General features: G+C 43.0%; 1 protein-coding gene across 1 annotated transcript; it reads right to left on the bottom strand.

Annotated features, from left to right (window-relative positions):
• Window positions 1-2,287: 2,287 nt before the first annotated feature.
• On the bottom strand, window positions 2,288-12,579 carry arsa (arylsulfatase A). The gene is made up of 7 exons (XM_072562791.1): window positions 12,295-12,579; window positions 10,903-11,362; window positions 9,863-10,032; window positions 8,035-8,159; window positions 7,221-7,348; window positions 4,923-5,025; window positions 2,288-2,860 (listed from the first exon to the last, which is right to left on the bottom strand). Exons 1-7 carry the CDS (start codon window positions 12,510-12,512, stop codon window positions 2,562-2,564), a joined length of 1,503 nt encoding a protein of 500 aa, XP_072418892.1. The 5' UTR covers window positions 12,513-12,579; the 3' UTR covers window positions 2,288-2,561.
• Between the last annotated feature and the right edge of the window lie 555 nt (window positions 12,580-13,134).

The following is a 13,134-nucleotide window of genomic DNA, read 5'->3' as shown; positions in this document are numbered from 1 at the left end:
AAAATGTGAACTACCAGAAAATGGCAGTCATTTAAGCAAATCTTGAGAGCACGCTTTTTGAGGAAGATCTGAAGTTCAGTCCTTCAAAAAGAAGAATTTTTAAGTTTTATAGAGATTTGATGACTGACTTTGTCACCAATATCTGGGGAGATTGCTAAGAAATCTGTGGGATCGGTCTTGCACACATTTGCTATTTGATACATTCTGTAGGGTTTGTCTGTTAACTCTATCTGGATGTTAAACTAGAAATTGTGTATATATAGTCATACAGCACAGAAACAGATTCTTCGGTCCAACTAGTCCATGCTGAACATATTCTGAAACTAAAATAGTCCACATATTGTAGAGTGTATTACTGTTCTAAGTTTATATAGCATCCAAGGAGCTGGAGAATCGACGTTTTGGGCTTAAGCCCTTCTTCAGGAATGAGGAGGGTGTGCCAAGCAGGCTAAGATAAAAGGTAGGGAGGAGGGACTTGGGGGAGGGGCGTTGGGAATGCGATAGGTGGAAGGAGGTTAAGGTGAGGGTGATAGGCCAGAGTGGGGGTGGGGGCAGAGAGATCAGGAAGAAGATTGCAGGTCAAGAAGGCAGGGCTGAGTCCGAGGATTGGGACTGAGATAAGGTGGGGGGAGGGGAAATGAGGAAGCTGGAGAAATCTGCATTCATCCCTTGTGGTTGGAGGGTTCCTAGGCGGAAGATGAGGCACTCTTCCTCCAGGCGTCATGATGCCATGGTCTGGTAATGGAGGAGGCCAAGGACCTGCATGTCCTTGGCGGAGTGGGAGTTAAAGTGTTCAGCCACGGGGCGGTTGGGTTGGTTGGTGCGGGTGTCCCAGAGGTGTTCTCTGAAATGTTCTGCAAGTAGGCGGCCTGTCTCCCCAATGTAGAGGAGGCCACATTGGGTGCAGCGGATGCAGTAAATGATGTGTGTGGAGGTGCAGGTGAATTTGTGATGGATATGGAAGGATCCATTGGGGCCTTGGAGGGAAGTGAGGGGGGGAGGTGTGGGTGCAAGTTTTGCATTTCTTGCAGGGTGCAACTGCAAATTCACCTGTACCTCCACACACATCATTTACTGCATCCGCTGCACCCGATGTGGCCTCCTCTACATTGGGGAGACAGGCCGCCTACTTGCAGAACATTTCAGAGAACACCTCTGGGACACCCGCACCAACCAACCCAACCGCCCCGTGGCTGAACACTTTAACTCCCCCTCCCACTCCGCCAAGGACATGCAGGTCCTTGGCCTCCTCCGTCGCCAGACCATGGCAACATGACACCTGGAGGAAGATCACCACATCTTCTGCCTAGGAACCCTCCAACCACAAGGGATGAATGCAGATTTCTCCAGCTTCCTCATTTCCCCTTCCCCCATCTTATCTCAGTCCCAACCCTCGGACTCAGCCCTGCCTTCTTGACCTGCAGTCTTCTTCCCGACCTCTCCGCCCCCACCTCCTCTCCGGCCTATCACCCTCACCTTAACCTCCTTCCACCTATTGCATTCCCAACACCTCTCCCCCAAGTCCCTCCTCCCTACCTTTTATCTTAGCCTGCTTGGCACACCCTCCTCATTCCTGAAGAAGGGCTTATGCCCGAAATGTCAATTCTCCTGCTCCTTTGATGCTGCCTGACCTGCTGCGCTTTTCCAGCAACACATTTTTCAGCTCTGATCTCCAGCATCTGCAGTCCTCACTTTCTCCTAAGATTATATAGTAAAGCTTGTTTCTGTTTGTTCAAAACCTTGGGATCTTGCATCAGTATTCCCTTAATAAGTACCTTGGATGTCACACATTTTTCTACTTTAAAGAAAAAGTTAATGATTTTAGGAAAGTCATAAGTATGGCAGTCTGGTCTAAGATCACAATACTACACAGAGGTAAAATAGAGTATCCTTATCTAAGACCAAGACCACTGATGCACAAACGTGGGAAGATGAAGTGAAATATTGATTAGATGGCATTTAAAAGCCAGCAGATTATTGGGAGAAGAGGAGATAAATGGTGGGAAAGAGTTTTATAGTTTTGAGGTTTTTAAAAGCGAACACATTTTGTGTCTCAATTTGAACAAAGTGAGCATCACAGTTAGAGTGGGTAGAATGGGATACTCGGAGATTAGGGTTGCAATGTTATTAGATTAGATTAGATTACTTACAGTGTGGAAACAGGCCCTTCGGCCCAACAAGTCCACACCGCCCCGCCGAAGCGCAACCCACCCATACCCCTACATTTACCCCTTACCTAACACTCACTATCGACTGGTCAAACAAATAGTATAGAAGCTACAATTAATAGAATTCACTGCAATGATTTAATTTTTCACAGGACCAGGGAACCCAGAAACATCCTTGCTGGGAATTTCCTTCCTCTCAAGAAGATGAAGCTCTTTAATTCATCCTCAATTGCTCACCTGCACCCAAGGATTTAACCACAGATTTTAGCAGCCAGGACTCTGCTGGACTTATCTCCCTGTTCCAAACTGATACGGGATAGGTTCGGCATGAGATTAGCAAGTATTAGTAATATAGTTGTTAGGCTGTATTTTGCTTTCCTTCCGCATCCCTGGCTAAGTCTGTTGACAGCACTGAGGCCGTGGCTCACAACCGGGTTTAATACATGGTTCAAGTTCAGGGTCGAGTCCCCTCTCCATTTGGCTTTCTCCAAATTCCATTCCTGACTCAAATTTGACTGTTTCGTTCTGGATCTGTTCGATTATTGAAGCGAAAGTAGGAAGTTCATAGCAGCTGAGTATATAGTTTTCAGAAGGATCTGCTTCTAAGTCAAAGAGTAGTGGAGGTATGTGTCGCATGACTGGTGCGGTCCAGTGGCAGGATTCATCTGGGCTAGTGTCACTAAGAATGGAACCTAATGGAGAGAAATGAAATCTTTGTCAAAACATTCCTTCAGATACTATAATAAATCCTCTGGATGTGTTTCATATTCTGTCCTGTACATTATTGTTAGCAAGTTTGTACCTTCTGGCCCAAAAAAAACCAAATTGTTATATTCAAAGAGCCATTCACCTTCAGTATCTTGTCATCACTTAATGCCAGGTTTACAAACAGTGCATCGCTCTCTCTCTCTCTCTCTCTCACACACACGATCTTGCTCACATGCTGGTTTGTTTTTTTTGGCACCTGTCTCTCTCTCACCTCTCACTCACACGGCACCTTCTCCTTTCCCCCTCCCCTCACACAATCACGTGACACCATCTTCCTCCCTCATTCACAGGACTCATTCCCCTCCCGCACTCACTCAATACTCCCTTCTCTCTAAATCTCACTCATGTGCTTGATGCCTCCTTCTCCCCTACCCTGAACCATTCTCTCTCAATGTCACTTACTCACTTGGCGTGTATTTCACACATTCACTTAGTGCTCCTCTTTCGTGGCATCTTTCCCTGCAATTCACTCATCTAGAATCACAGTTGTGATACAGCGCAGAAGGGGCCCATTTGAGACAATTGTGACTGCACTGGCTCTCCAAATGAGTAGTAAGACTTAGTGTCATTCTCTTATGTTTTTCCTCACACTCTTACATATTATTTGAATTGTCCAAGCTATTCTGAATGCATCAATTGGACCTGCTTCCAATTTCCAGGCAGCACATTCCAGACCAGAAGCATTCATTGCATACAAAGTGTGTTTTTTGTCAAATCATACTTGATTCTTTTGTACTTCATTTTAAACATATATCCTCTCTTTCTTGATCTATTTGCAAATGGGAACAAGTTCCCTCTTTACTCACTATCCATCTCCTCATGATTTTGAAAATCTCGGTCAGAATTTCTCTTAACTCCAAGGAATACAGTCCCAACATCTCCAATGTATTGACATAGCTGAAGTTTCTCATCCCTGGAATGGTTTGTGAACTGCTTCTGCACTCCCTGTATTATGGTTCACATCCTTCATATAATGTGGCACCAAGAACTGTCTATAATATTCCAACTGAGGTTTGACAAGCATTCTTATACAAGTTCAGGATCACCTCCTTCCTCTTGAGTTCTGTGTCCCTACTAATAAAGCCCAAAAAAACTATGCTTTATTAATTGCGAGCATGTCAGAGGCTAGGAATCCTTCAGCAAGGATTCTGACGTCTGACTTCACCAAGCCTGCTCACCTTTCAAAAAGCACAAGTCTGGTGTGTGGTGGAATACTCCTCACTTGCCTGGACGAGTGCAGCTCCAACAAAACTCATGAAGCTTGACACCATCCAGGACAAAGAAGCATGCTCTGTTGGGCCCACATACATTCATTCCATCACTAATGTTTACTTGCAACTATTTGTACAATCTACAAGATGCAGTGCACAACTAAGATTCCTTAGTGGTTGAATCTTCCAAATCCACATCCATTACCATCTAAAAGGACAAGGGCAGCAAATACACGGGACACCACCACCTGCAAGTTCCTCTCCAAACCACTCACTATCCTTGGAAATGTATCGCCACTTCTACAGTGTTACTGGATCAAACTCCTGGATTTCCCTCCCTAATGTCATTGTGGGTCTGTCTACACCAAAAGGACTGCAGTAGTTCAAGAAGGCAACTCACCTTCTCAAGGATAAATGTACATGGCTGACCCAGCCAGTGCTGCCTACAACCCATAAGTGAAAACAAAACCTGCGTGGTGCCTCTTCTTCATACTTCATGCTCCCTCTTACATTCACTCACTTGGCATCTCACACTCTCACTTGGCTGTTCTCTCATATTCACTTGGTGCCCCTCTCTCTTTTACTCATCACCTCTGTTTCTCAGCAGCTCTCTTTCAGCAACTTCCTTCTTCCATTCAGCAGCTCTCTCTCGCATTAACTTGTTATACACTTTCAGCTGCAACGTTTGCACTATATGGAGCCTGTTCCTTAGCCTCTCACTTTCTGACAAGCAGGAGCAGCTTTATGACTAAAAAGTGATTGTGTACTTTCTTACCTTCAGTATAGTAATGAGCCTTGTACTTTCCATAACGCACAGCAAAAACTCCCAGCTCTTTGCTGCGGGCGACCGGATAGTAAAACATGGTTTCCCGCTTGCTCTATAAAGAATAAACATACACAGAGGATTGTTGGTGAGAATGTAACAGAAATAGGAAGTAGACAGAAATAGGAAGTAATTATTTTTAGCTGAATTGCAGGTATGCAGGTCCTTTGTCTGTCATTGCCAGCACTAGCTCTGAGCTGTAAGTGTGAGTGCAGGAGCTGGCATGGTGTTTCGGTTGCCTTGCTGCTGATGAATTACCTGCAGAGGCACTCAGCATTGGCAGTGAATCATGTGTGGGCCTCTAGTGTTAATAATGGTTCAGCTGTTCGGCATCAGCAAAAGAACAAAGGCAGAGGTTGGGAAAAATGTTTTTATGCATTGAGCTGATAAGTTCAATGCTCGACCACAAAGTGCAAAAGCAAGTGATGCTTAGTAATTGTAATGTAATCTTTCTTATTACACTGCTGCTTTTACCACCTCAGGGATATGCCAGAGGCACCCAAAGCTCATTTAGAAGCAGTTACCAATGCAATGGAGGAAACCAAACATTCAATCTAAGCACAACAAGATAACACAAATATAGATATCTAACCCCAACCCACCTTCCGTGAAGTCCTGAGAACACTCATGAAACAATAAGTTTTAAATATAAAAACTGAAAATACACCTAAACAGCTGCCATTCTCTTCTCCCTAGTGAGAATCTGTCCAGTGCACAGGTTCAAAACTGAGCTGCTGTCCCTATAATGTGGCTCAGTGGTAACACCCTTACCTCTCAGCCGCAGTCCTGAGTACAAAACTTCACTCTGCAAATTACACCGTGCCTGGTGAGTTCACATCATTGCCACAGCTACTGGCTCTCCAATCTGTCATCAGTTTTCAGGCTGGGAATCACTTACAATGACTAAACCATAAGTTTGGAATGTAGCTGATATCTCTAATGTGTCGGTGACAGGCCAGCTCAAATGTTTTTCTTCCCTCAGGTCAATTTTTACCATAAAGAACTGCCCACTATCTCCCATCCAACTAGCGCTAAAACTCAAATGCAGTAAATGCAAAATGACTTGCTAAACCCAGAGTTGAATGCCCCAAGGCATAGGATCAAAGGACTTTAAAGAAGTGAAGGAGGCTATTCAGCCCATTGCATCTTTATTGAATCAGTGAACTCTTGTTTCTCTGCTCTTTCCCCAGACCATTTTGCATCCTCCACCTTCAAATATTTTCCTTAATTTTTAAAATTTATTCTGCTTTCCTCACATTTTGTGGTCAAGCAGTCCATAAATTATCAAAGCTTTGCCCAGAAGCTTTTCTCTAAACCTCCACCTTTGTTCTTATGATCACGATTCTAAATTAATACCTTCTACTCATTCACTGGCGTGGGAATAATCCTTGCCCATTTCATCAAAACTTGTCAAGAAAGTTCCTCTTGTCTCTCATTGTAACTAAATTATTGCTATTTCATTAGTCATTTGTGAACCATGATGTCTTTGGTTCAGTCACATATAAAACCTAGGATCCCATGTTTTTTGTTTAAATCACTTCAGTAACTCACCTTCTTGCTTTCCTATAGATTTAAGTCTCTGCTTCAAGTAAAAATTTATAACTTCAGCTACAACTTTCTCCTTATGTATTGTTCCAAGATACTTCACTACCCATTCTTCTGTATTAAATGCCATCTGATGTCCCTATCCAACTACCAACGTGCTTGACAGTCCTCCTTTGTATATCACATTCCGTTATCTTTATGACATCTTTAAATGGTAATATTGTCTTCTATACTTTATTCTTGATCACATATTGAAGAAAGAGACACAGACAAATAGAAGGACAGGCAGACTAATTAGATTAGATTACTTACAGTGTGGAAACAGGCCCTTCGGCCCAACAAGTGCACACCGACCCGCCGAAGCATATACCACCCAGACCCATACTCCTACATTTACCCCTTCACCTCACACTACGGACAATTTAGCATGGTCAATTCACCTAACCTGCACATGGAGCACCCGGAAGAAACCCACGCAGACACGGGGAGAATGTGCAAACTCCACACAGAGAGTCGCCTGAGGCAGGAATTGAACCCGGGTCTCTGGCGCTGTGAGGCAGCAGTGCTAACCACTGTGCCACCGTGCCGCCCAGAAGTTGATAGATTAAAAGAAACAAACAGGCACAGACTGGCAGTTAGATAGAGATGAGTCAAAGTCCTAACAGCTCTAATGTAATGTACAAATTAAGATGTGACTCTCTGCACCTTCCCATTATTGAAGAGGATATCACTCATGTCGTATCCATCCAGTTTGACCTGTGGAAGCTTTGCACCCGAGATGCTGGCAACTGTTGGAAGGATGTCCAGGGTGCTGGCCAGCTCATGGGTTACACCTGTAAACGGAGCAAGAATATTGTCCAAAATACGACATATCATTCCTGGTACATGTTAACCCCAAGTGGCACCACTTCTTCCACAATATTTAATTTTAACAGTGTTAATCCTCCTGTTCATATTCTGAATACCATCTCTATGTAGAAAGAGATTCAGTATTAGTGCACATGCAGTTTTAAGATGGGATGTTTCCAAAGAAAGTATCAATTGCAAGATTATATGGGGAATCTAATCAACAGCTTTGACTTGATAGAATAAGTTGTTTAGGTTAATTGAAAACCTACTTTCAATGTTGAAAAAGACCTGAACAATGGCATATAATCTTAAAATTACAACCAAATCATTACGGAATTAAAGTAGGAAACAGTTTTTCACACACAAGTGTGATGGAAGTCTTCAATTCTCTCCCCCCCAAAGTGCTGTGAATTTTGGGTATATACCTGAATTGAAATGGACAGATATGTGTTGTGTATTCAGAGATATGGTGCAAACACAGTAAATCAAGGACAGTAAACATAGATGGAGCAAGTAACAGCGTGTCACTTAATCTTGTGATCAGATGGCCGGTCTATAATTGAGTGGAATCCCTATTAGTGCACGGTTTTTACAGCCTTGGATTATCAGCAAAATTACAGTTTCAAACTTGGAGCTTAACTGATACTCAGGCAGTTGGACAGTCACAAACCTGGAGTGATACGGCCAGGCCAGTAGGCAATAGCAGGTTCCCTCATTCCCCCGTCATACGTCGTGCCTTTGCCGCACCTCAACAGCCCTGCATTCCCACCACGTATTTGTCGCCTCAGTTCCGGACTGAAGACAAAATATCAAGTCAATTAAGTGCAGATTCTTGGGCTCACAATAACACATTAAAAAATGAGACAATTATGCGTTTCAAGAAACTCAGTGGTTTTCACACATCTTGCACCTGGTGTCAGACAAATGAGTAAAGTTCTATCAAATACAGCCAGGTTGAGCACACTTAAAAAAACCCAGAAATTGTTGGAAATGCTCAGCAGGTCTGGTAGCATCTGTGAAGAGAAAGCAAAGTTAACATATCGGGTCTAGTAACCTTTCCTCTTAACTCAGGCACATCACAAGAAAGATACAGAGTAAAGCTGCCTTCCTCTACACTTGTCTGATGTTTTTGATGTGTCACATTGCTCTGGACATGAGCCTGCTAGGAATTAGGTTTAGAACGGACAGTCATTTTAAATGGATGAGAGCTTCCTTCTTGCGATAAACAATCTAATTAAATGTGCTAGTTTAGTGAGACCATCAATGCTGATTCACTCCACTTATTCCATCGAGTCTATGCTGGCTCTCTGCAAGAGTAATTTAGCTATCCCTGCTCTTCGGCACTTAGCCAAAGCCTTGCAAATTTCCTTTCTTCAGGAGCTTATCCTTTTGAAGCCACAATTGAACCTGCCTCCCTTTCCTCTCAGGTTGCACATCCAGATCCTAACAGACTGCTGTGTATTTGACTGTTTCTTTAGGTCACCTGAGTGACCTATCCTAATGCTCTTAAGTTACTGGGTCCTTGATATTTTCACCAACTGGTGCCATATAATCATTATTACTAATAAGCACGTAAACTTTTAAGGTAAATAGCATGTGATTGGTATGCAAGATTTTCAACAGGGGATTACTGATTTGTGTGTCTCAGTAACTCACAGCATGGTGTGTGGTGGTGGCTGAGCCCATGACAGATGTTCTATTTAAACAGTGTATTTCTCACACACATAGCAAGGTTTCACTCCGCGGCAGTTTTGAAGTCAGAAAGTGCAATGTTCTAGAGATTTCCAGGGACAGCAGGATTCCATCACAGAATTCAATGAGGGTCACACTAAGTGCTAACGACTCCCTCTTACAAGTTGGGCTGCTCACAATACTCTCCCACCGTATGGGAATAAGAAACGCCACTTTCCCCAATTTCATCAATGGATGGTTCTGGTATGAAAACAGCTTTAATGCAAAGACTAATACACTCTGAATCAGCACATAAACCCTTACACTACTTCACAACATCCTCCAAGGGAAGTGTGAAAATTCCAAATGTTGACTTCCAACAAACCACAGGAGCAACTCACACTTGCAGACCCAGACAGTAATAGAACATGGTAACATTCTGGTTATTTTACTGGGATTATGATCCAGAGAATGAGAGTTAAAACCTTACCTTGTGAAATGCTTATAAAAAATCCAAACAATGTGTCTCATCACTGCAGTACTTTAGAGAAGGAAATCTACTGTATTTGCTTAACCTGAACTGCATGTTCCACAAATATGCCACTGGCTCTCAATTACCTTCTGAAATGGCCCAGCAAGTTGGCATTTGCATCAAATAGTCAGACAGCAGTGATTTAAGAAGATCCATCTCCACTTAATTAAGGCAATTATGAATGGAAAATAAGTGCCAGTACCACCCAAGGATGAATAAATAGATCTAAAAAGTGTGTTGTCACAAATCTCAAACATAGATAACAAATAATCTGAATATATTTAATTCATCATACCCATTGTCACTAGTGAAGAAGACAAGAGTATTATTCTCCACTCCAGCTTTTCGTAAAGCATTTAGTATCACTCCCACTGATGCATCAAATTCCATCAATGCATCTCCTAGAGGACCCCTCTTGGATTTTCCAGCGAAATCAGTGCTAGCAAATTGGGGATAGTGGGTATGCTACAAAGAGAAACAGAACATTAGGGATTAGTAGCAGGTGGTTTCTACACATTCATAAATTATGTTAGTGAGAGCTCACTGTGCAATGCCTGTTGGAAGGATCTATTGCTAAGTCCCTGAGCATCTATGCAAATCACCACAGCATGGCAAAGGGAATTGCCCATTAGTGAAGTTGTTGTCCAACAACAGGAATACAGAGCATTTGAGGGCAACACGTCAGAAGAATATTATGACCAGTGGTAGCAAGTGGGAACATTAGTGTGCAGACTCAATTTTTGAATTTGTTCAATTATTAAGGACACTGTTATGTCTAGACTCCACATATCAATAGGAAATGTAATGTACTGCTCAGTCCCTCTTAGAAACTTTTGGTAATGTTCACAAGCATGTTATTCACCATTGAGACACAAAAGAAAATATTATGACATGTATTTGGAACACCCTCCTTAATGGTACTAAGAGTGGCCCTACATTAAAAGACTGCAGACGTTCAAGAAGGCAACTCACTGCCACCTTCTCAAGGGCAATTAGGGATGAGCAATAAATATGGGCCTTGCTCATCACATTTGCATCCCATGACTGAATTTTTTTAAAAAAGCATAAAAAGCTTAGTTTTAAGGAGTTTCACAAAGGAGGAGCAAGTGTTAGAGAGATGGCAAGAAAAGCGCAGACCTTAGGAGCTAATCAGTTGAAGATAGTCTGCAGTGATGGAGATATGAAAATTAAACATATGCAAAAGACCAGAACTGGCAGACTGTAGTGAAGTAGATTAGGAGTAGCAAGGATGATAATTTTAACTTTGAGATTTTGATATGTTATATCAGACAACTTGAAATTTTGCTGAAGGTGCCATGGAGATGCTGTACTCACATGTGATGCATAGTAAAGGAAGAATGGCTTCTGCTTCTTTGCTGCTTTCAGAATGAAGTGTCTTGCAAAGTTATCATACATTGGAGTGAGCTTGGTAAAGTGGACCGGCTGTTGGATAATCTTGTCATTCTTGAACACGGGCAGAAGGACCACACCTTGGTCGCACTCTCCAAAGCACTTGGTATCTGGTGGGAAACACGTCAAGTTCTGGCAGGGCCCCTGATCATGGGAGTAGGGGATGCCCAAGAATTTATCAAAACCCTGATGGATGGGTAAGTAGCTCCCATTGAGCCCATAGCCCAAATGCCACTTACCCACCATTGCTGTTTGGTATCCTTGCTGTTTTAGCAGCTCAGCGATGGTGGTTTCATTTAGGGGAAGACCACCCTTTGACGCAGGGTAGAAAACACCTGGATAAATCCCTGACCGAGAGGGGTAGCGGCCTGTGAGCAAAGCTGCCCTAAGGGGGGAAGCAAAGCATGAAAATTACTGAGCAATATATAAATAAATGCCTACATTAGTTCCTCATAATAAAATACCAGGAAACCCCATTATAGGCCCAAAGTACAGTACACCAGTCACTGCAAACAGTATAAGAGGTAAAGAGAGATCTATTATTTGTTGTGTATTATATAATGTAGATTATTGAATTTAGTCACCGCAATTAATTAATACAATTTATTTATTGCAGATTACGTTCTAGCATATCGTACTTCATCAATAGCATGTCATACTGTTAGAGGTGCTGACTTTAAAAAGTTATATTAAAGTGTCACGTGCTATAAAATATGTTTCACCACTGCTCATAGAAGAACTACCATACTGGGCTGGGATGGACAAAGTCATGCGACACCAGGTTATATATCGTCCAATGGGTTTATTTGAAATCATAAGCTTTGGAGCACTGCTCCTTTGTAAATTGAAGTGGCTTCTTTGTCAGCATAGAGAGCTGGCTAATTCACCCTGGCATTCAGGCAAATATTTGACCCTTAACTGAAGCCACAAAGAGATTATTCAGTTGTTAGGCTGCTGACTACCAGATCTCGCTGTGCACAATTTGGTCATTGTATCTCCGACAAGCTTATACTTTACAAATACAGAATTGGGATGTTTTAAAATCTAGATGGTGCTATAAGAATGGAGCCATGTTATATTAATTAATGCCGGTTACTGCACGTCTGAATATTATTATATTTTAACCAATACATAATACTAGATTTAACTACTGTAGATGGTTACATTAGTAATGTAGATTATTGCAAGTTAATCAATTACTGCATAATAGATTGTTGTGTGTAAATCGTTGCAAATTAGTTAGTAAATATGAGATAATAGTAAATAAATCAACACAGATTACAGATCCACTCGCTCTCCCGAACGTTCTGGCCTCACCGAGACGGGCTGCAGACACTGGCCGCGCTGTAGAAGTCGCTGAATCTCCTTCCCTCCGCCGCCAGCCAGTCCAGGTTCGGAGTTTGGGAGCTCGGGTGCCCGAAGCAGCCCGGGTCGCCGTATCCGAGGTCATCGGCCAAGATCAGCACCACCCCCGGTCTGGAGGTAGCAGCAAGACCGAGGTTCGATGTCAGCAGCAGGAGCAGCAGCTGTAACATCGGGCCGCTGTCAGCAAACAGTGAGCAATACAGAGAGAATGACAGTCAGTGAGCAATACAGGGGGAGTGACAGTCAGTGAGTAATACAGGGGGAGTGACAGTCAGTGAGTAATACAGGGGGAGTGACAGTGAGCAATACAGGGGGAGTGACAGTGAGCAATACAGGGGGAGTGACAGTGAGTAATACGGGGGGGGGGGGAGTGACAGTTTGTGAGTAATAGACAAGTGAGTCAGTTAATAATACAAGGGGAGTGATAGTCTGTCAGTACTACAGGGGTGAGTGACCGTCAATAAGTAATATGGGAGGAGTGACAGTCAGTGAGTAATATAGGAGGGAGGGACAGTCAGCGCTTAAAAATGTGTTGCTGGAAAAGCACAGCAGGTCAGGCAGCATCAAAGGAGCAGGAGAATCGACGTTTCAGGCATAAGCCCTTCTTCAGGATCAGTCAGTTAGTAGTAATTCAGGGAGGACTGACAGCCAGTGAGTAATGGGGGAGGGGGGAACAGCCAGTCATTGAGTAATATAAGGGGGAGTGGCAGTCAGTCATAGAGATGTACAGCATGGAAACTGATCCTTCGGTCCAACCTGTCCATGCCAACCAGATATCCCAACCCAATCTAG

Source organism: Chiloscyllium punctatum, chromosome 44, assembly GCF_047496795.1.
Source record: "Chiloscyllium punctatum isolate Juve2018m chromosome 44, sChiPun1.3, whole genome shotgun sequence".
NCBI classification, from domain to species: domain Eukaryota; kingdom Metazoa; phylum Chordata; class Chondrichthyes; order Orectolobiformes; family Hemiscylliidae; genus Chiloscyllium; species Chiloscyllium punctatum.
This window is presented reverse-complemented; position numbering and strand designations above follow the sequence as displayed.